At 32.8% G+C, this 24,366-nt stretch overlaps 1 protein-coding gene and 1 non-coding gene across 2 annotated transcripts; one reads left to right on the plus strand and one right to left on the minus strand.

Moving 5' to 3' along the window:
- Nucleotides 1-11,743: 11,743 nt before the first annotated feature.
- On the minus strand, nt 11,744-15,229 carry LOC114291964 (Transducin/WD40 repeat-like superfamily protein). Its single transcript, XM_028235848.2, has 3 exons — nt 14,339-15,229; nt 12,647-12,944; nt 11,744-12,089 (listed from the first exon to the last, which is right to left on the minus strand). Exons 1-3 carry the CDS (start codon nt 14,987-14,989, stop codon nt 12,019-12,021), a joined length of 1,020 nt encoding a protein of 339 aa, XP_028091649.2. The 5' UTR covers nt 14,990-15,229; the 3' UTR covers nt 11,744-12,018.
- A 3,086-nt stretch (nt 15,230-18,315) lies between these two features.
- On the plus strand, nt 18,316-22,862 carry LOC114267605 (uncharacterized). Its single transcript, XR_014339471.1, has 4 exons — nt 18,316-18,342; nt 21,384-21,496; nt 22,019-22,122; nt 22,753-22,862. It is a non-coding gene; the product is annotated as an uncharacterized LOC114267605 (transcript).
- Nucleotides 22,863-24,366: the final 1,504 nt, after the last annotated feature.

Here is a 24,366-nt window from a genome sequence, read left to right on the forward strand (position 1 = left end):
TTGATATGTTTTTTTTGATTTTTTTAACAAATGATAAATAAATTAAAAAAACAGCTTTCTTAGTTGCATCCTAAACACCCCCTTAAAACATGATATAAAATGATTGGTAATGTAGTATTAAAGAAAAGAAACAAGTACATTTGCAACAATCACAGAATTTCATAAACAATCTTACACATCATTTTTTACTGTCAATTCACAATGACGTGTGTTTGATTTGAGCTTTCTGAATTAAATTTTTTGAATATTGAATTTTTTTATTTTTGTATTTTTTTATTTTTAGTGAATATTTTTAAAATTTTAAACATTTTTTTTTTACTTTTTTAGATGTGCTTTACTTAGATGTATTTAAAAAATAAAAAAAATGTGAAAAAATATTTTAAAAAATTAAGAAATACATAAAAATACAAAAAATATACTGAATTCTTGTATTTTTTTATTTTTTTGATATTTAGTGAATTTTTAAAAGATTTTTTTACAATTTTTTTACTTTTTAAGTGTATTTATGTTAGGTGTGTCTAAAAAGTAAAAAATTTGCATAAAATATTAAAAAAATTCAGTAAAAATAAAAAAACACGAAAAAATAAGAAAGTAAAATTTTTTAAAAACTGCTTTTAAAAAAATGGAACCAAACATAGTGATGGTGGTGTTTGTTTGGACTTTTTTGAGCCAACTTATAGTTTTTGGCTTTTGAAAAGCTATTTTGAACTGTTTGGTTAAATTTATTTCAAATAATTTCTGATTCTAACAATTTATTTTAAGTCAAAAAAGCTGATTCTGAGAAGCTGCTCACCCCTTACTTCTGATTATCAGCTTTTGCTGTGGACATATTAATTTACGGTTATACTCTTAAATTTTTTTATTTTTTATTTTTTTAAAAATAAAAAAAGACCCAAATGGACTATAAAATATTATTATTATTTTTTATGAGATATGTAGACAAGTAGTGAATAATAAAAAATAAAAATTAATTGAAAAAGCTACTTCACAGCTTATTTAACAAACACTACTCAGCAATTTAAATCTATAATCCAACAGTTACACCAAACAAATTAACAATTTTTAATTAAAGTTATAATTTATAATCTGTTAAGTTATAATGTACAATCTATTCTAACAATTACACCAAACAAGGCCGACGGAACTCAGACTGCCACATAATATGAACCTTACTCACAGTATAATGGGTCTCTAATCTTATTCTTTACAAGTGCACATGCTTCTATATATGGCAATTTTGCCCCCTACAAATGAAAATGACAATTTCGCCCACAAACATCATTGGAGACCCTTTTGGCTCACAAGACCTTTGATGCCCAAAATCTCATACAATAACACATCTTTTTACAAAAGCAAAACACATCTTTTTTCCTCGCAAATGTGGACAAAGTTTTCTTTTTTTTTTTGGGAGAAAGATAAAAAAACAATTATATTAAAATAAAATAAACAACATACAAAATAAAATAAAAACAACAAGACCCTAAATAACTAAACAAACAACAAACACAAATTCTCCCCAAAAAAAATATAAAAAATCAGACAGTAAGTTAGATTATAAGGGTCGCGGACAATAGTTAACAACACCGAGAGGTTCTCATATGACGTGTCAAAATTAGGTCATGACTTGTTCATGCTTCTTGTCATTTATCACATGGTGCAATGAGAGGTTAAATCTTATTGAAATTCAAAATCCAAACAAACATAGTCTTAAGAAAAAAGTTTGTCCAAAAAAAGAAAAGTGGTCAAAAAAATAAAATGTATGACATAGCTTGATGAGAGTAAATTTTAGGTGCTATTTGATAAAATTAAAAATTGTATACTGAAATTTAAGTATTGAAAATTGAATGTTAAATTTAAGTCAAAAATTTATTTGATAAAAAATTTAAGTATTGAACTAAAAATAAATTGTTTGATATGTATAAGATTAAATTTAAAATTTATTATTTTCAAATTATATATTTTAATTTTTATATTGTGATGGTGGTAGTAGTAGTGGTGGTGGTGGTATGATGATAATGGTAGTGGTGGTGGCGGTAGCGATAGCGATGGTAGTGGTGGCAGTAGTGATAGTTGTAGCGGTAATGATCGTCGTGGTGGCGGGGATGGCGGCAGCAGCGGCGACGGTGGCGGTAGTAGTAGCGACAATGACATGATTGTGGTGGTGGTAGTTAATTTATAATAATGTATGCTAATACTTATATTTAGTATTTATAAATTCAGTCAGAATTAAGTAAGTTTCATCTAACCTAAATTTTTTTAAAAATTTTAACTTACATTTTAAATGACACTTAAATTTTTAAGTGATATCGATTGTAGTTATCAAACAGATTTAATTAATTATCACTTTATACATTCAGTTTTAAATGCTGAATTATGTTATCAAACACTCCCTTTTCCACACACTTAATTATTTTTAGCTATTTTTTAGACTATTTTTCTAACTATGCAGCATTATTGATTAAATTAACTTGATGTAATTTTACTTGATATTTTTTTTAATCATAATTTTTACTTGATATTGATTGAGTAGAATGAGTGGATATAATTTTGTTTATTATTTGTCGGTGATAATTTTTATTTTTTTATTTTTAAGGTTCTTAGACTAGTCAATGTAATGTCCTCGAAGTTTGACTTGATTACTATTTTTGATTTAATTAATTTGTTAAAATATTAACAAATATCTTTGAATATTTTGTATACAATTGCCTCTAGCGTACGCCAATGGACATGTTTAGGTTGTGTTTGTTGTCAATTATGAAGAAAAAAATGGTCTTTTATGAAGAAAAAATAGGTTTGGTTGGCATTCAGGCCACATTTCTAGAATCTTCGCGAACATTGTATTGCCTTTGAACAATATTTTAAGGCAAATGCTAAATAATAAGATTTACCTTATAAACAATCTCAAACTTCTTCTATAATTTTTTGCCAATAAAAAATAAAATAAAATTCAACATCAAATATTGGCACTTCAAACAAAAATCAACTTAGCTTAAAAAATGCATTAATAAAAAATAAAAAATAAAAAAAACTAACTTTGCAAGCTTATTTTCAATTTTTAAGCTAATCAAACAAGAAAATAATTTAAAAATAGTAAAACCAAACACTTTATTTTATTTTTTCTTTTTTTCTTTTTTTTTTTTTAATTTTTGAAGTACGATTGCTTAATCATGTGACTTTGAATTTTTAAGTTAAAAGCCTAGAAATAAGTGGTAGCCAGATGGAGATTGCCCATCTATACTTTCGAGCACATCCAAATCAATTAAATATGTACAAACTTTTAAAAATAGACAAACCTAAATTTAGCCATCTAAAAACCAGGTCCAAATAGCTTAATTTATCTCATACATAAAATTGGACTCGTTCTAACAAAGTTTCACTACCACACAAATGGCCCTCATGTTTACCATTAATTTTTGTTCAATGGTCCAACCCTAAAATTTCTCATCATTTGATGAAAAAGCACAAGTATAAATAGTCCCTACCTCCAAATTCCTCCAAAACATCTTTGGCTCTCTCCAAATTCCCTTTCGACTATCAATTGCTTTCTTGAAGATCTTTTGAAGAGAGAACAAAACACAAACACTTCTCTCATACATAGACATGGCCAAGGGAATCAACTCATATATGCACCATTGGATTGAGGTTGCCCCATCTCCTCTCATCTCTCCCCAAAAACCTTCATCCAATGTTCCTAAATTGGAGACCATTGTTGAAGAAGGATCCAACAAGTTTGACCTAGTGCACAACCACAAGATGATGTATCTTCTTCCTGTGGTTCTTTCTATTATTTCCTACATATTGATAGACAAATACATCATTGCTTGAATTGTAGTCCTTTTCACACATCATATCTTTCCTTCGATGGACAAGAACCCCTTTGTTGTTCTGCCTCAAAAACAATCCCAACTGTTTGATCATTTGATAACCTCAAGACATGATCTAATTGCTACGAATATTTCAGGACAGCAAGACAGATTTAGAAATCTGTCCCCCTCAATATCCAATGCATTGAAGTCTTTTTCCAGGAGATATATCAAAGCATGCAAAGTATATTTTGATGATGATGATGATGAAGAAGAAGAAATAACAAAGGAGGTGAGATATGTGTGTATGAATTTGGTTGAGATTGTACCTGCCCTTTCAAACCTCTCCAAAGGCGTTCATTCTATAAAAACAGAGACATTTCTTGAAGAAACGATCTAACTAGTTTGATGTTGTGTACATCATGTTTCTGCGATCCTGTACTTCTATCTTTTCTCTGTATAGCTAAATAGATATGTTCTTAATTGATGTCAACAAGATTGTAAAAAGGATAAAAGAGATGTAAGCTGCAAGAAAATTAGATATGGAGAGGTGTACTAACAGATTATATGCCTCCACAAGGGTTAGGTGTTTCTAAAGATAGCATTTTAAAAATAAAAATCAAAAACTTCTTGAGAGCAGTGCAAACAAGTTAATGGGAAAGCTTAACAGCTTCTCTAGGCACAAAAAATATTTGACACAAAATCAAGTTGTCAATGGAGTCTAAAATGCAATATGAAGCAAGGGATGATATCAACAAAGCTCACTTTTTTCTCTCCTCCCATCAGCAAAACAAGATTAAGACTGCCAATATGTATGTAAATAGCATTCTATTGAAAAGCAATCCAAGCAAAGTCGAAAAGAACAAATTAAAGATGCTGGTTATCAAAGAATATCACCCTAACACGCGACAAAACCAACCCAACTCCATAAGTTTTCAATCTTCCAAGAACCATCTATATATAATGCACTTAAAAAACAAACTTCCCTAAGGAGGATAAGGCTTAATGATGAACGACGCAAATTTTCAGACTCTCCAAGCAACAGCTTTTTGGAACCAGATGGCACATTCCTATGCAATTATTTGAGTTCCAAACCTTAACTCAGCAAAATAGGCTCCTAAAGAAAGGGTTTCTAAAGCTTGAAGACGAACCAAGCTTTCAGCAATTAATTAGTTCAGAACTTGAGGTAAACTAATTAGAAGATAGTTTCAGATTATTTTATGAAACAAATTAGCCAGGCTCCATGTTATCTTGGACCTTGGAAGTTATTAATTTACAGATTCAAGTTCAGACCTGGCTTGACATTCTGATAAGCTCTTAGCTTCTTAGCAATTGCTATTGTCGTCAAGCTCTTAGCAATTGGCATGGCCACTATAGGATCATGAATGGGCATCCTTGGGCACAACTTGGAACATCTAGGGGCTTGCTTGAGTAGAAGTTTGTTAGAAAGTTCAAAACCATTTACAAAACAAGCTCAATCCTAGTAAGCATTTAGATGAACTTAAGAATGTAAATTTGGCCCAATCCTACGTTCAGGCCAGCTCAGTCTAAATCCCATCAGTAAGGCTTGGGTGTCAACGGGCTCTTTGTTTGAAAGTTACAGACTCAAAAACCAACCAAGTCATTATGTATAAGCTTTTTGTATGAATTTTATGTTTGTGTATATCACCACTCTTTCTTTTCTCTACACAAATTTCTACTCAAATTTAAGATCCAAACACCGCCTCAAGAACAAAATTACCAAAAATTGGTAAAAAAATATAATAATGTAATTTAAATTCAACACAATAAATATAATTTAGTCCACACACTTCATTTTCTGACACATTTTGCAAGTATTTTTCTGACTCTGTAACATTGTTGATTCATTAATTATAACTTGGTGTGAAACTACTAGATATTGATTGAGTGGAATGAGTGGGCCGAATTTTTTCTTATTATCTGGCGACGACAAAAATTTATCCTGTCAGTGAAGATGAATTTTTTCTTACTACTTTAGATTTATTTAATTCTCTAAAATATTACCAATTTTCTTTGAAATTTTTCTGTACATTTCTTATATGCTAATTGGCAAGTTGCCTCTTGTGTAGGCTGAAAAATTAAATTAATTAAAAAGTTGAATAGTAGAACCCAACACATTACCTTTTTTAAGTACAACTGCTTGAGCATGTGATTTGAATATTGAAGTAAAATAAATTACAAACTAGTATAACCAAATCGGATTTGCCTCTTATACATCGGATGACATCAAAACCAATTAACTCTTGGCTTATCTATTTCAAATATATAAATAGATAAACTTAATTTTAGGCATTTAAATCGAGTTCAAATTGCTCGATTTATCTATAAACAAGATTGGACTTGTTCCAACAAGTGGCCCCATGTTTACCATTAATTTTTGATCAATGGCCCAACCCCCAAAATATCTCCTGTTTTGTTGGGAAACAAAACAAAACTAGTATAAATAGTGTCCCTACCTCCAAATCATCTTTGTTTCTGGCTCTTCCAAAATCCCATTCAATCACCAAGCTCTCTCTTTTAACTATCATTGTGTTTTTGAAGTTCTTTCCAAGAGATAAATTAAACAAACACTTCTTTCATGCATAGATATGGCCAAGGAAATCAACTCATATATGCACCATTGGGTTGAGGTTGCACCATCTCGCCTCATCTCTCCCCAAAAAGCTTCATCCAATGCTCCTAATTTGGAAACCATTGATGAAGAAGGATCCAACAGGTTAGACATTGTGCACAAGAAGATGTTGTATCTTCTTCCTGTGGTTCTTTCTATTGTTTCCTACATGTTGATAAACGGAGACATCATTGTTTGAATGATGAACCTTTAGACACATCCCTCCAAAAACTTACCCGGTGCTTGTGCTAAATGAAGACAATTCTCTCTCTAAACTCTACCCATATCACTCTATTGACATAGGATCTTGTCTCAAATTCCTTTGTCCCGTATCTCAAGATTCTCATAGTTCTATTGTAAGTATTTTCGAACAAGGGAATGGAGAATATGAGCCCGTGAAGCCATAATCCTCTCTCTTCTCTCCCACAATATATGTCCAAGGCATTGAAGGCCTTTTTCCAAGAGGGATATCAAAGCTTGAAAAGCAATATTGACAAAAGGTGAAGGAGGTAAGATGTGTATAATTTCGTTGAGGTTGTGTCAGCCTTCTCATCTCTCTCAAAGACTTTCATTCATTCTATAAAAACTCAGAGACACTTCATGAAGAAAGGATCTAACGGATTTGATGTTGCACACAAGGTGCTTGTGTGATCCTGTATTTCTGTCTTCTATGTATTGCTAACTAAGCCTGTCCTTTGATTGATGTTAAAAAGATTGTAAAAGAGAGATGTGAGCTACAGGAAAATAAAATAAAATTGGAGAAGTGTACTAAAAGATCATATGCATAAGGGTTTGTTTTTTCCCTTCTGTTTATATATATATATATATTAGAGATAAAAATAACTTCAATAATAATAAAAGTAAGATACAATTAACTATAAAGAAGTGTATGCTAGAATAAAGCTGCAAAGATAACAAAGCAAAAAAAGGGTAATCTTGCTAGCAGCCTACGCTCAAACAATTCAAGAACTTTCTAAGAGTATTGCAGGCAAGATTTTTTGCAGGCTATAACTTCTCTAGGCACTTGAAATATTTTACACAAAATCAAGTTGTTAATCGAGTCTAAAACTATCAAGAGCGAAGGATGATCAACAAAGCTCAGTTCTTGCTTTCCTCCCATCCGCAAAACAAGATTAGACAGTAAGTATGTATGTATGCAAATTAACATTATATTGATGCAATATCGGCTAGTTGAGAGCATGACAAACTGTTATGAAACTTAGGTTCAAGAGAAAAAGTCGAAAAGCAAGAAATAGAGATGCTAGCCATTTAAAAAACTATCCACCTAGCATGCCATAAAAGCAACCCAAAACAACAAATTGTCGGGCTTCCAAGCACCATCTATGCACAACAGAATGCACTTTAAAAAAATGAGCTTCCCCGGCTTAATGAAGAAAGATAAAAATTACCAACATTCGCAACAGAAGAGGAGTGGGCAGGGGCATAAGTCCAAGCAACAGCTTTTTTGAACATGCGGGCACATTCCTTTGCAAAAACTTAGTTGTTTGTGCACCCTTCTTTCTTTTCTTTTTTTAGATTAAAAAAATAGATATGCAGATAGGCTACTCCAACATATCCACCAGGGAGTATTGTCCCTTAGCACCTACAGCACATCTGCAGGGAACCTCACTGCACCTACATCGGAGCCGAAATTTAGGGCCCCCGCGTGCTCCAAGCGCTAAAGACTATGTTTAACCCCAACAAGGGGCTATGGAGACTCTAACCCAAGCCTTAAGCGAGAGATTTGAAGGTCTTATCTACTAAACCAACCCCCTGTTGGGGTGCACCCTTCCATATGGACCAAATAATAGCAAATAAAATCAAAAGCTATAGATTGAGGATTCACGATGGCTTAAAGGACACTGACCAACCAAGCAATCAATCATTGAAAGATGTCAAGTTTTGTAAATCAAACAGTAATAAATGTAGAACCAAAACACATAAGTCAAGACAGCTTACAACGACAGAAAAGATGCAAAAGAGTCTTCATCTTTAGAGCAAAAGAGAGCACAAGGGAGAAATAGATGGAATTCTAGCTGCTAGCAGGCTACTCAGAGCTAGGATGTGATGAACACATTTCCAAATAGAAACTTCAAAAGATTTAGCCCCTGTATAAGACCCCAAACATTGTATGATCATTGACAGTAAACTAAAAAAGAAGTTTGTACCCATATTTGGTAGAATAAACATCGTGTTTTTGGTAAATGGGCAAATTATATAAGAGAATCAGGGAGATGAATTACCAGTTGGAAAGAAGTCCAATGCAGGCATTGGGTATCCCATAGGGCCTAGCAAAGCTTTTATCACAAGAAGATATGCACTTAAGTATGCTGAAAGACTGATTAAAAGGTAGGAAAGTGTACATAGAATTTTCCAAAAGGTATCAAGTATATACTTCAAAAAGAGGAGAGGCTTCCCTCCAAACAAGATGGTGTAATCCATGCCCATGGATCCACTATGTGTTCCGTTTTGATGATTCGATTCGTTTATTTTTAAAATCTGTGTAGATCATTCATAAAAAAATTAAATAGATCCAATGATTATAACCACGTAATTTTATCACATTCTCCTTTTAAAAAATAAACGTTCTTTTTTCAAAATCATACTTGTCAATTTTTTTTAAAAATAATATTATGGAATCAACTAATTGCAATAATTGAATCAAACTTTTTTTTTTGTGTGGATGATCTACATATAGGGGCTTACAAGATGAACCGATTGGATCATCATATAAGAAGCACGGATATGGATAGGATGTGGACACGCGACACGGCAATTTCAAAAAAAGGAGACACGGACACGGTAATAAAATATGTTTTCATATATTTTTATTTTTTATTTAGATTAATATTACATCCACAAATAATCAATATTAACAAAAATTAACTCTAACTCTATATTTTTTTAAAAAAAATTACTTTTAAATTAACACTAATAGTTTATATCTTTTTTATGGATAATCTATCACTGTTTTTGAACTTTAAAGCGAAATATGACTAATGGAGAACCAGTCTATGATCAAGCCAATTTTAAGCCTAGGTCAAGCATATTTGCTAGTCTTCTTGATTTGTTCCGAAGACTTTTTCAAACATCATGTGTGGACTCTATCCACCATTAATTTGTTTACTTTAATTAACCACCTTCTTATATTTTTCCATCTTTCTCGCATTAACTCCGCTATATAGTCAATCCTTAAGTCCCTCCATGTCAACCCATCTTCAACTCTCTCTCTCTCTCTCTGATTGAAGGAATTTTCAAAAGCATTGAACAAAGGCTTTTCTAATACTTAAAAATGGCAAAGGGAATGAGATGTATGCACAACCTGGTTGAGGTTGCACCAGCCCGTCTCATGTCTCATCAAAGAAGTTCCAGTTCACCAAATCTAGATACTATTGTTGAAGAAGGCTCTAACATGCCTTACCTTGTGCACAAGCGAGTTTTGCATCTTCTTCCTATATTTCTGTCTTTCGCATCTTATCTTTTGATAAAGAAATATGTATTACTTTCTGAAGTGACGATATAATTTTGCAACAATGCAAGCCGCCATCTATTAAAAATTTACTCTCTCTCTCTCTCTATATATATATATATGTATATATATATGTTGGAAGATTCTAGGGCATGGAACCAAGCAATCTAACCCTTGTACAGTCAACTGCATAGACCTAAGGGCTCAAGACACTGACCAGTCAACCACACAGGCCTTAAAACCAAAGTTAAAGCCCTCTCTAACACCAATTGATTTTAGGAGAGATGGTGAGACCTAGATTCAAACCAGCCCAGGTCTGAGCCCCCCTCAGTAAGGCTTGGGTGTCGGCATGCACTTGGACTCTGGCTGCACACGCTTGGCCCAACACCTACACCCACATCCAACATGCGCTTGCGGGAAGCCCGACAGTTCAGCACTTAGGCCCAGCAACAGCTTTTAGCACTATGTTTGGAGGGCAAACCTTGGAGTTTGAAGCTAAATTTTTACTGGGAATACGTTCAGTGAGCTACCTTCCTGGGTCTTATCCTAAGGTCGAATAGACTATCACTGTTGAGTGCTTGTAAAAAGCACTCAAAGACCATGCTTGAAGAATTAGCAGCCGAGAAGCTTATAAGGTATAACCATGGAACCAAAAAATACAAGAAACTATGTTCTGCTCTCCAACATATTTGTTGTAGTAAGAAAGTAGGATGGAATCACTAAGATGATAAACTATTTTAGGGATAGAGATTTGACAGAAAGCTCCTGAATGCACTTGGCTAGAGATAAATGGTAGGTACATGAATTCTTTGTACCTTTAATTTTTGTTCAAGAACATAAAGTAAATTTAGGGAATGGCTTCCCTCCAGACTGGAGGGTACTGTTGGGCCCGTGGGGGCCCGCCACGGGTCCCGTTTCAATAATCCGAACCGTTCAATGTGTAGAACTCGTCTAGCACTATACGCCTGAAAAAAATTACGTTAATCGGATATCGATAGCTATGTGATCAAATCAAATTTTTGTCATCCTTTTATTTTTCACCGTCCATTTTTTTTTTCATACAAAACTGATTTGATTACATGGTTAGATATCTGATCAATTTTTTGCTAGCATACAGTACTCGACAAGTTCTACACATTGAACGGTTCGGATTATCAAAACGGGACCCGTGGTGAGCCCCACGGGCCCAACAGTACCCTCCAATCCGATGAAGGACCAGAGGGAAGCCATTCCCATAAATTTAAGGGTAAATCAAACCAATTGTCCCTGTAGTTTCACGTAAGTTTGAATTGGTCCATGTCGGCTCAAATGCAACACATTTTCCCTTGAATTTTGCAATTTATGTCAATCAAGAACAATGAATAGCGATAGTCAAACTTTTTTGATGGAAAATGATTATGTGCACCTCACATGACCATTGCAAAACAAAAATTTTAAACGGTGACTCCAAATTCATGACCGAAGTGTTCTCATGTCATGTGATCTCCTATCCCATGTCTAAAGGCAATGCTATGCAGATTACTATTATTATCTGTGAAAAGTTTCAAATTTATGTTTGGATAAATTACATGGTGTGGTTTTTTCTCCTAATAACTTACAAAGGCCTCTTTTTTTATTTTTATTTTTTTAATAATAGTGATTACCTTCAGAAAAACAGCTTTCTAAAATAAAATAAAATTGTTATATGGAGTTTCATTTTAGCTGATCAATCTCATCCAAAATCTCACGGATATATAAAAAAAAGATAAATTATTCTAATATGTAATCAAGAAACTTATGAACCTACCCTGCACAATCACCCAAAATAAAAATATAAAAGTTAAAATAAAAGAAAAAATCTGATGAAAGTAGGAATTCCTTATTTAATTAAAAGCCAGAGTAGTCACTATGAACCCTTGGTGAAGCAAAGTGATGGAAGAACACTTTGTAGATCAATAAATAGTATGACAAATTTAATGTGACATCTATCATTAAAATCAACAATATATGACATGGATATTATAAATGCCAAAATTGGAGGGACCGATAGGACCTAACATTTCAGTAACATGGCCAAGCTCTTCTAGTAATACACCCATGTAGATTGGCTTAAAGCAATTCATGCTTCCTGGATTTTATGAATCTTCCACACTGGCGTACTGCTCTTTTTGAGGAACATTGTTTCCAAGTTGTGGTCGCCTAAAAGCTGATAAAATGAAGAAATAGTGCTATAATAAGTATATTTAAATGTTTTACGTCTACATTGACACATAGATGCATCAAAATATGCAAAGAAAAATTGGCAAAAGCAATGCCCAAATAAGGTTTGAGAAATTTTTATTTTAAATTCCAGTTGTACAGGCTTTGAATAATTTTAGAATGAATTTTAATTACATTACTACCCTTATAATAGTGTTAAAACAAAAAATTAATTTATTTTTTTTAAAAAACTTTAACTATTTTCGAAATTGACATTCAAATATCCTAATATAAATTACTGCCACACCACTTGTCTCACGACTAACAATGCATTCTCTCTCTATATATAGTGTGAGTTTTAAGTGCTAATCAATTTGCAGAGCTACACAGTCATCATCAAGTGACAATATAAGAACAACTATCACCATAATTCCCTGTCACTGACTCAAAGGAAGAACCGTCATACTTTCTTTCTTCATTTCTATAATTCCACATATATAACAGCATGTGATGTAAGCACGTGAAGAGGAAAAACATACAAATTTTTGAATAAGAATGACTTACATTTCACAGATGATCCAGCAAGGCAGGTCAGTCTTGATTTTGTAATAGCCTCAGACAATGGGTTTGGCTTCTCTTTGTTGGCCATACGAACATCCCAGACACGTATAACACCATCTGATGATGCCGATGCCACTAAATATGGATCACCATCAGCAGAAGCAGCATCACTCCCTGCGAGCACAACAACACCTTTAACACGGGCTGAATGTGCATCCTCAATGGAATAAGCAAGCTTCCCACTGATTGTATCCCATGCTCTAATACCCCGGTCCTCACCACCAGTAAATAGAAGTCCGTTCTGTCACAATTCAAATCTATTTTAGCAAACAAAGAGAAAGTAACAAAATATGCAAAAACAGAGTGTGGTGCAAGGTACTCGATGAAAATAAGTCAGAATTTTGACTTTACTATCAGTATTGAATGCACATGGTGGAAGTTAGGTTTAATATCAAATATTGATTGACGAATTTATCCACACAGTAATTCAATAAAAACAGAACTTTTATACAAAATTTTCATACAAAACTATACACATGATGCCTCATTTTGCACCAATAATTTGAAAATAACAAGACCATCAAACTGTTTTATTATCTCAAAAATGCCACTACCACATCATATTGTGTGAAAATTCTATCCAAAAAAAAAATGTTTCTTTAACATTGCCCGATCCTTAAACATTATTGAAATACAATGCATCAATATGTTTCCTTGTTCCTCCTACCCTTAACTTCTATACAACTCTACCTCATTTTGTTAATGTTTAACACATTTTTCTTTCTTCTCGATTCCTTTTTACCAATGAATTTGCCATAGTAGTGAAAGTAATGATTTCTTCAAGAACAGGATGGAAAGTTAATTTCTATGTTTTAAACTTTTCAGGCTGGTGCTATTTTATCCAAGAAACTGACTTTCATTGATTTTAAGGATAAACGAACAATTTTATCCTCGTACATAATACTTGTTCAAGTGGGTGGCATACCAAATAAATTGGCACAGGCTGTACAGATGACAATAACTTAAGGTAATAGGAGAAAATGGAGGTTTCTGGGTTCAATCTGACAAAATACTACACAGGCATATCCATTTGGTCAAACAGACTCAATGAATATGTCAGTTTTTCTTCTCCAAGTAGAAAAGCTTTGAGATTGTAACCTACTATCTATGAAATGCACATTGGATCGTAAATATAGCAGAATGTAATCAAATTCAAGTCACTTCAAAAAAAATTGCAGGTAAGGCAAAATTTGTACAAAAACTAAAGGCTGAAAAGTGAGTACCTATTATATCCAATTTTCATTGAATCCAATATCTAATTAAAAACTGAATAGCATCTTCAATCCTTCATCAATTTTTCCATCAAATTCAAATAAATAAATAAATAAAGGTTAAAATGTTCTCCAACCATTTCATCAAATCAAGAGAGACACAAATTTTTCACCAAATCAAGGATGCACCAAATCCTTCACCAAATTTCCAGCATTCATATTTCCACTTAAAATTGATGATATTTTTAAAAAATTACGAATTGGATACGGTTTTCTTTCTTCAAAAATGGTTTAAATAGATTTGTTGGTTGATGAAAAAACCAAGTCAGGAATTACAAGTACAGGAATTTTTAAGCTAAAGAAACACATTCATGCATGCATACATACATACATACATACATATATGAAATCACAGGAGGCTCACCGTGCCTGGAGCGGCGCAAAGAACCCTCTTTTGATTATCCATTTCAAAGACCAATTTCGCATCCTCAGACTCATGTACCGAAACTTTCTCATCCATAACCATAAAGAACTTATCTCCAGCCAAATCAAACTTCACAATCAACGCTTCCTTCCCCAACCTACAAAAAAAGCTCCTTCTCCCTCTAACCAAATTCAACATCGCCAAACAAGAGTCTCTCCCAACCGTCAATGCTAACTTCCCCGAAGGGTGCACAGAGAGGTCATTCACTCCCTTCTTATGAGCATGAACAGTCTTGAGGTGTACAAAAGGGTCGGCGTCGTAGATGCAAACGGCGCCGTCGTCGGAGGCGGAGATGAGGTTGCGGGGGAAGGAGAGGGACGGCGGAGTGAAGAAGGAGAGGGCGGTGACGGTGGCGGAGTGGTCGTTGAGGGAGCCGATTTCGGAGGTGGTGGAGAGGTCGTAGATTTTGATGGTGTCGTCGGCGCCGCCGGAGGCCGCGGCGGAGCCGGAAACGGCGACTGACCTGATGGGGGAGATGTGGGAGGGGAAGGTGAAGAGTGGGGTTAGGGTTAGGGTTTCTTGGGAGTGTTTTAGGGTTTTGAGCTTGAATCCCCATATGAATCGCTCGTACGAGCCTGCCACGAGACTCATCTTCGCCTCTCTCTCTCTCTCTCTCTCTCTGTATTTATATGAACTCTCTCTATATATATGTGTGTATTGATTCTGTAAAACCCTAGACTGGTGAAGAAAGTGAGGGTTAGGGTTTTAGGCGATTGAGAATGAAGACGACGAAGGTAGAAGAAGGTGACGAGTATTATTGAGTAGCATGGGCCCAATTGGTCAGACGGCCCAAAATTTTAATGGGTTTACGGCAAGGTCTTGTTTGGTTGTCTATATTTTAGAAGTGAGCATAATTTATGCATATAAAAAATAACATTAAACAATAAAAAATACACATATAAATATGTATATCTATAAATTTTATTGTATATTTATGGATGGGTCACGTTGTGTTGGTGGAAATTATTTTAAGTTAAAAATTGATAATTAAAAATTAAAAATTAAAAATATTTCTTATTTAGGTTTTATTTGAAAATATATTATTTTAGTAATTTTTTAAGAAAAGATTTACAGAAAAATAGAGAGTGATGTGATAATTTATAGTGACTTTTTAACTTTTTTGACTAAAATATATAATTGACAAATGAGACATCAGTTTCTGAAAAATTAGTTTTTTAAACTTGTTTAAGCTATTTCTACTGAATAAATTATAAGTAAAAGTTACATCAAACAATCTGACACAAATTCTCCTATTAAAAAAAAAAAAAAGTAATAAGCTGCTTCTATGATTCCTACCAAATACCCCACTATTATATCTTGAGATATAAACCCTAAAAAATTGGTCCAAACTCAACCCATAGTATGATGAGGAACGAATTTGAGCGGACTTCGCGGGTCATCAGCCCACATCCACCCTGGGTCCAATGATATTGACGGTCAATCCATCTACAAGGCCCTGTTTGGTGGAGTTTGTTTTAAGTTAAAAGTTGATAATTAAAAAATATAAATTAAAAGTATTCTTTTTCTAACTTTTAAACAATTTTTTTTTTTTCTCCAGTTTATTTAAACTATTTTTGTCAAATAAATTATAAGTAGAAATTATACCAAACAGTGTACCATAAACTTTCATATTAAAATCAATTAGGGTAAATTGCACTTGCATCCTTGAGATTTGGGTTTAATACATATCATCTTTTGATATTTGGAAAATTACACTAACCCCTTATCATTATTTAAATGAAATGAAGGCATTGAATTCATACACTCTCTCTTTTTTTGCTTTACTTTACTTCTTTTTTTTCTTTTCTTTTCTTTTCTTTTCTTTTTTTTCCCCTTTCCTTTGCTTTATTATTATTATTTTTTAATGTAATTTCTTGTGGGAGTCGGTACTTTTTATATAAGTAAAGAGTTTGTAAAATGAGACCATTAACCATAGGGATAGGAATGTAATTTCTACAACGTCACGGATGGGATGCAATTGGACTAAATCTCAAGAGGTATCCATATAATTTATCCAATAAATTGTAAGTTACTTCCATAATTTCTACCAAACAACCCCATGTATTACTAGTTAGGTAAGAAAATTGATTATAAAAAATTGTACTACATAGTCTTGAATATATTAAAGACATAAAAAAAAACTATATTAAATAATATGTGAGTCATGCGGGGAGGTTTAAGATTTTTGAGTTTGTTTTAAGATGGGCTTAAGAATAAAATATAACTGTGATTACAGGTAATTTGGTCATTTTATGAGAGTATTTTTATGGATAAAATAATTTAGCATGTGGGGTTTTGGATAAAAAATATTTAAAATTGAAATTATGTGCCAAGTGCCCTAAAAAATATCTATAGATTTTATAATATAAAGAATTTATATGAAAACAATATTATTTTTTTTAAACTATTTCAAATATATATTTATTTTATATTTTTAAAAAAATAAGTGTAATTAAATGAAAAATTTATGATTATTAGAATGAACTAATTTTTTTTATGGATAATATGTATTGAGATTCCTACAAAATGAACGATCTAGATTATGGGACAATTTGGGAAGCTAGTAAAAAGCTAGTTTTTAGCTTTTAATCTATTTTGAATCATATCGTTTCTCATATTTTTTATACACAAATGGCCAAAAAAAATCAAAAAATTAGTTTTTAACTAGGAGTGTAAAAATGGCCTACAGCTTGTGGCCAGCCCAAAGCCTGCACGTGGCTCGAGGTGGACCCGACTCTTTTACTCCCGGGCCCGAGACCCTGGGCCTGAGCCATCATTTTGAAGCTCGATCCGACCTATCGAGCTGCTTAAAACCCACTTAAAGCCTGGCCCTCGCGCAAGGCCTAGCTTTTTTTTTTTTTTAGTGAGAAATAATAAAATTTTAATAGAAAAAATAAAAATAAAAATTTATGTTCAAGCCCATCCCAAGCTCGAGCCTAGGCCCATCGGCTCGTCCAAGGCCCAAATACCCCTTGGGCCTGGGTCTGGGTCTAATGTTTTGTCTTTTGGCCCGTCCCAAATTTTGATGAGAGCCCATGGAACCCGAGATGGGCCGACCCAAGCCAAATTTACACCCTTACTTTTAATCAACTTTCCAAATCACTCCTATCAAAACATTCAAGTTCTCTAAGCCCAACCCATTTATTTACTATTGACATTAATTGTTAATTATATAAAAAAGTGAATATAATTATGTTAAAAATATTAAATTAATTATATTTTTCTTCAAATTTAGTGTAATTATATATATATATATATTTAATGATTTTTTAAAAAAATTAGTTAATTTAGGTAATTGTTTAACTTTCTAATTATTTTAACTCGATTAAAAAAAATTAATTTAATAAGTTGATTGACTTTTTTTAATTAATTTAATAATTATGAAAAAAATAAAAAAATTATAAATTAAATATAATATTTTATTTTATTAATTTTTAATCTAATCTTATTCCCAAACACTCCCCTGGGTGATGATTTGTTCGAGACTAGGAGTGTTTGGTAAAGATTATTTTAAATTAAAATTAATAAGTAAAAAGCAAAAATCAAAAATATATTTTTTATTTTTTAAAAAATTAAAATTTTTATTAATTTATTTAAATTATTTCGGCCTAATAACAAACTAGCACAAAATCTCAAATTAAAATAAACTATAAATTGCTTCTATAATCCACACCGAACGCCCGCTGTGAAACCGCTGTCGTTTGCCGGGCTGTGCTTTGCAGCAGTGATAGATAGAGAGAGAGAGTAGAGATAGATAGATAGATAGATAGAGAGAGAGAGCAAAGAAAAAGTCATGGTTACGGTATAGAAAGGGACTCACAATTGCGACACAAAAATGGTTGAACTCGAAGAACTAGGGCCTCCTCTTCCGCCGCCGCAGGCATCATCTGATGCTGCCCCTCCGCCGCAGCCCGCACCCCCTCCCCGATTCGATCCCAGCCGCAGTAATTCCCTTCTCTGCTCTTTTTAGGGTTTGGATTCTGTCTCTGCGCATTATTTCTGATATATATATATATATACCTATTTGATTATAGCCTTTGTTGTATCAACAATTTTGAATTGAGTGAAAATTTGATCAAAAACTTGTTTGAAATATTAATAATTTATTCTAAAAGCCTGTTTTTGAGCATTTTACGTGAAAGAAAACGATCTCCAAGTCTTACTTTTTTTAAAAGTTATATCAAATTTGAGTAAAAATATGATTGTTGGGAATTTTGGGTCATACTTGATTTGGTGAAGAAATTGCAGCTCCCTTGATTTGATACAGATTTGATGAAATGGTTAAAGCACACTTTTAACCATTTTTTTTCATCCATTTTGAATGTGATGAAAAATTTGATAGAGGATTGGAGATGCTCTTAGGGGCTATTTCTAATTTGCTCTCAAGATTCATCTTTTTAATTTTTGATTTGTGTTTTCTATTTCTTATTAGTGATTATGAGATTTTTATGGTTTAATGTAACCCTGTTTTGTGAGATTACTAGTGTAGTGTCTACCAATTGAAAACCATAGTATGCAATTAGGAATGAGAGCCAATTGGTAAATCCTGTCGTTCAGCCTTTAGGAGTAATTCGGGGACTTGATTTGTTTGAACTCTTTGAAGTATGTTTTTGCCATTTGAAATTTGAGATAAAAGACACTGAAAACATATTTTTCAGTCCATGTGATTGTTTGTTTTAAAAGAATGAAATATATCACAAACGTAAGAAAATTAAGGTTTCAAGAAATGTGAAAGAAAATAAAAGATGGAAACGTAATGAAGAAAAAAGTGATTGTGGTTATTGTGGTTGGTGATGAGTGATGGCTTGGGTTAAAGAAAGAAAGCAAAGTGAAAAAAATGAAGAAGATGGTCATGGCTATGGTGGAGGAGGTTGGATCTTTAAAAAAGAAAAAGAAAATTGATTTACGAGTTGTGATGAATGAAGGTGGTGATGGGTGGTAGGTTTGGCTTAGAAAGAAAAAAAATGAAGGAAAAAAAGTAGTGGTAATTATGTATGGGGAATGTGGGTTAGAGAGGAAGTAAATAAAGGTGGTGATGGTTACTGTGGAAGAAGTGGATTAGAGATACAAGAGATAGAAAAAATGAAAAAGAGGGTTATGGTGGGTTTGAGTTAGATAAAGAAAGTAGAGAGAGAGAGAGAGAGAGAGAGAGAGAGAAAAGTAAAGAAAAAGGTGGTGGCAGTGGTTATGATAGGGGATGGTGGTTATGGGCAGTTACAATGAAGGAAGGTGATAGTGGATGATGGGTTTGAGTTAGATAGTGAAAGTAAAGTGAGATAAGAAATTTAGTTTAGTTTATGGATTCATCCAATTCGTTTGCATTGAATGGTAGAAGGTAATATTAAAACATTTTTCCTTACTTGTGCAATGCACATAAATTTTTCATTAGTTACTATTGGATTGGAGGGAGTGACCAAATTGAAATACAACTGAAACTATAGAGTTTTTGTATATTAAAATATTGAAAATATGGGATCAAATTGGAAACTATTTGAAACTATAGAGACCATTGGTGTAATTTACACTATAATATGCTTGGTTACACATTCCATAGTCTTGTAAACATAGAAGTCTATGGTAGATTCTTTTTTAACTTTGAGCTATCATCTCATATATGAGTCTTGCTAACAAGTGCCCTTGGGGCACAAGAAAAAAACAAAAAGATTAAAGCACACGAGACACTTTTCACTGAAATTAATGCATATTTTGTAAAAATCAATACACTTTTTGACATTTTCACCTATTTTCAAGGCACTTTCTATACTCATCCCAATATTAAACAATCCACCTAGGGCATTCTTTAGCATTTTCTGTATAATATGTGTACATACCAGCCTGTTGGAACATGTAATGCTGCATAACGGCTAGGAAGATGTGGAAGTATTAGAAACTATCTTTAAATTTAAAAATTGTGAGCAATTTTGTTGATGAGTTTGCACTCTTAGCCTTCAAAGGCTACGGAAGAACTCTTTTAAACAGTAAAAAATAACTTTTTTAGGGGGACAATTTTGGAATAGAAACAAGCATTATCCTGCTTCACTTATGGGTTCAAATTAACTTGGGTGTTCCTTTTATAATATAGTATAGCTGGTTAGTGAATTTAGAACTACCCACCCCAAAAAAAGAAGAAGAAAGAAATAAAGAAAAAGACTAATGCATGCTTTTTAAATCTTAAATATTTCTTGAGGTTTGTTGGATGGCCATGGGGTTTTTCATTAGCTTATATATGTACATTCTTTTACTGTAGAAAAGATGGGTACAAACACGTGACACAATACATACATGCTAATAATACAATTTTCAACAATGAGGACACAGTACTTTAGGAACATAGCAACAAATAAATATAAATATTTTTTATGCATAAAAATTAAATAGCATCTTTATTTTTTTTATTGTAAATATATTTATATTTTATTTTATTTTATCAAAATAGTAAACGATCCTTTTTCACATTCTATATATTGTAAAGTAAGTGTAAAAAGAAAGAAAAAAAAATCCATCTAATCTTGGAAAGCTTAATTCACAAAAGTTTTTAGGATTGACAACCCTACCAGAGAAGAAATTAATAGGTATAATTCCACATTATTTTGATCTTAAGCATTTGCTTCCAAGTTGTTTTCTGCAAATTTGTATTATATTTTGTGCCTTTAAACGATGGATATGCATGTTCCCCAAATGTCCAAACCATGTGAGTTCTAAAAATATTAAAAGAATAATAAAACATGTTTGGATGTGCGGTGCTGGGATCTGTCTGACGAGTGTTGTCAGTGTCTGACACATCTTTTACATATACACAACACCTTAAAAGCATTTGTGCTTCATATCTTTCACTATGTGATGACTTTCAGAAATGTTTTTCTTGTGTTGATTGGCTAAATTTTTGGCATGGAAGCTAATATTTTTTAGTTTGTCTAATTGGGAACTATTTGTTCATACATGTTGCTTAAACGTACTCACCCTTTCTCTCTTTGTTTGCTTGAAGTGATTGGTATTATCAGAAGGAAGGCCTTGATAAAAGACTTAGCTGCTGTATACCATGCAGAGTGCCTTGCATACTGTCAAGAACTGTTGGAACTCCAAAGAAAGTGGGAAGAGGTAAGAAATAGTGGCATAATATTTTAGTTCTGAAATTCTCATTTCTCTTGCACAGCCTTGGGCTTTGTAAAATAAATGAGATCTATATTTATTCGTTTGGGTGATTTTATTTATTTCTAATTAAATTATTACACCTCGTGCTGCCTAGTGTAATTTATAATTACCACTCCGGAACGTAAATTTTAATTAAATAATGAAGATCATCCAGTGATTTTCTTTTTGATCTTCTAGTTTCTCTGTTTGAGTAGGGCCCTATTTCATGATTGGATGATCTTATCTATCTGCTCTCATTTTGTTGACTATGATCTTAATGATCTTTTATTAGATCGTGGATTATAACTATCTGTTAATATTCTCACTAACAATGATATTTGCTAATCAAGAAGTGATACACAGCATACACCAGCATAATTCATATTTGGAATCTGTTTTCAACTGAATAGTTTGTGTGGCTTTATACTTTGGTCATTGTTTGCTAGTAGAGTGAATCATCCTCTTTGTACTGATACTGAGTCTCCAAAGTGTTTGCAGCCACATAGAAACACAAAAACTCCGGAGGATTCAAGGAAAGAAACGATGAGGCCCCCCAAACGCTTGAAGAAATCTTGCTAGGCATCAATTTTCATGTAAGATTTGCACCTTTATTTGTTTGCGTAGTTAAAAATTAAAAATTTGTGAAAGATTTTTTTCTTCTTCTTCTTTTTTTTTTGGGTGAATAACTCTGTTCTTCTTCTTTGTTTATGATATGAATGCTGTAAATTGGTCGTCATATTGTTAATCTTTAAGATTTGTCTAAAATATATTTTAGGTTTCAAATAGCATATGGTTCATTATGCTACAGTTTGCTTGGGATTGAAAGCTGATCAATAATACACCTTTAGGGATAACAGCTGGTGCACTTTGTACACTAGGGTTTTAAATACCGGCTGATAAGTTTTGAGATTTTAGACTTCCGATATTGATATCAGCTGATATATATGACCGTATTTTGATTCTGCTATGTATCTGATACCGTTTTTTAAAACTATGCTTTGTACCCCCTTTTTTTTGGACGGATGGCGGATGGGATGTCGCCCGATACATGATCCCCATCCGCCATCTGTCTAAAAATAGAAAAATAAAGGATGTCTCCTGAACTTCGAAACCATACATCCTTTATTTTTCTTTCCATTGGTTCGTAGTTTATTACTTGCACATTTGAACTGTAGCTTCATGAAGTTAGTATTTATCTATTGTTTCACCATGTCTGTTTATAGATGTGGCGATGCCTTCAGTATTTTATTGAAATCCCTACGGCTGGATAAAAGGCATATTCTCAAGCACCCAAGAGTTGAAGAGACCGGTTGGAGCCAACAGATAGGATCAATCTGAAATTTGCGTTAGTTAATACAGGATCATTATTTTGGTTAAGCGTCACAATAACTCACAATGTGTATAAATTTGTGGTGTGGAAGTGTGTCAATCTTTTCCTTTTGTTTGTTGGGACGTTCTACTTGTGTATCATCCAATGCATTTTGTTTAAATTGATCAGGAATTAGAACAGTTGGTTTAGAAATCTACTGGTTTTTACTTCCTATACTTCTTCGCTAGTAGGATTTGTTTTCCTAGTCATCAACCTTAGCTCTTTTGCTGCACCGAGATAGTTTGTGTGCTAAGGAATTGAAAGGCATTTTCTGGATGTGTAGTGTTGTTGTTTGTGTATTATCCATGTTGGGGGTTTTGAATTTTAGACAATCAATAGACCTGAATAGTTCATTATGATAGCAGGGTTTGGAGGAACAAGAAAGGAAATGGGAGGGATTATTTATTTATTTATTTCCAATACATGGGAAAGAAAAATGGGAGGGATTTGAGTATATCCTTTGTTCGAGTGTTTAACTGAAGAGCAAGGCAAAACACAGAGGTCTTAGTTAAACCCTACTTGGTGCATCTTCATCCGAAGAAGATCGAAGAGAAAAGATGATGCAAATTATAGGTGCAGAGCTTCACATAATGAATACTCAACCTTATAACCAACAACCAAAACATGTTTTTGAGAATAGAGATTTTGTATGTCTGTGTTATTATGGGCAAGCTCATGAACGGAATGGGGAAAGGGTTTAAATGGTTGGTTTTGATGAGTTGACAGATTTTTAGCACAAGGCATAGCAATGTGAAATTTTTAATAAAGGTGGTAACATTCACATAAGAGCAATGCTAAGAAATCTATTTTGAATATGATGAATTCTACACGTGTGTATACAATATGTTTGTTGTGTGAATTTACATTTACATAAGAGGTTTTTTTTTTTTTTTTTTTTGGGGGGGGTGGGTGGGTTACTAGATAATGTGGATTTGCAAAAACATTTTTGTTAACACAACTCTCTTTATTGATTGATTTTTTTAAAACAATCAATTTTATTTAAAATAGTTAATCTTGGTGAAAGAACCAATCAAAAACTAGTGTTAAATTGGTGGCGGCTGGCACATATTGGCTGGAAAGAGTTGGGGTAAGATGTTACAAGAGGGTCAGCTTTGTGGTGAAAATCAAGGGTGGGCCAATTATTTTTGGGGTATAGGTGAAATATCAAAGAGAGATTTTTTTTTAATATTTAAATATTAATTTAAATAATTATTAATTACTTACTTTTTTTAGTAAATTTTTTATTTAAATTTAATTTTTCTTACTTTTGAAGATGCAAAACTATTAATTAAGAGAGAAATGTTGATTTTAATCCATGAAGTTAAGCTTCTATCACACCTGACCATATATATTCTAGAGCAAATTACACTAACAGTTCTTATAATTTGAGAATCATGTTATTTTGGTTCCAGACTTTTCAATTGTGACACATTTGATTCTGAATTTTGAATCTTGTTCCAAATAAGGA

The sequence above is a fragment of the Camellia sinensis genome, chromosome 9 (assembly GCF_055761805.1).
Source record: "Camellia sinensis isolate YWXY chromosome 9, ASM5576180v1, whole genome shotgun sequence".
Taxonomy (NCBI): Eukaryota; Viridiplantae; Streptophyta; class Magnoliopsida; order Ericales; family Theaceae; genus Camellia; species Camellia sinensis.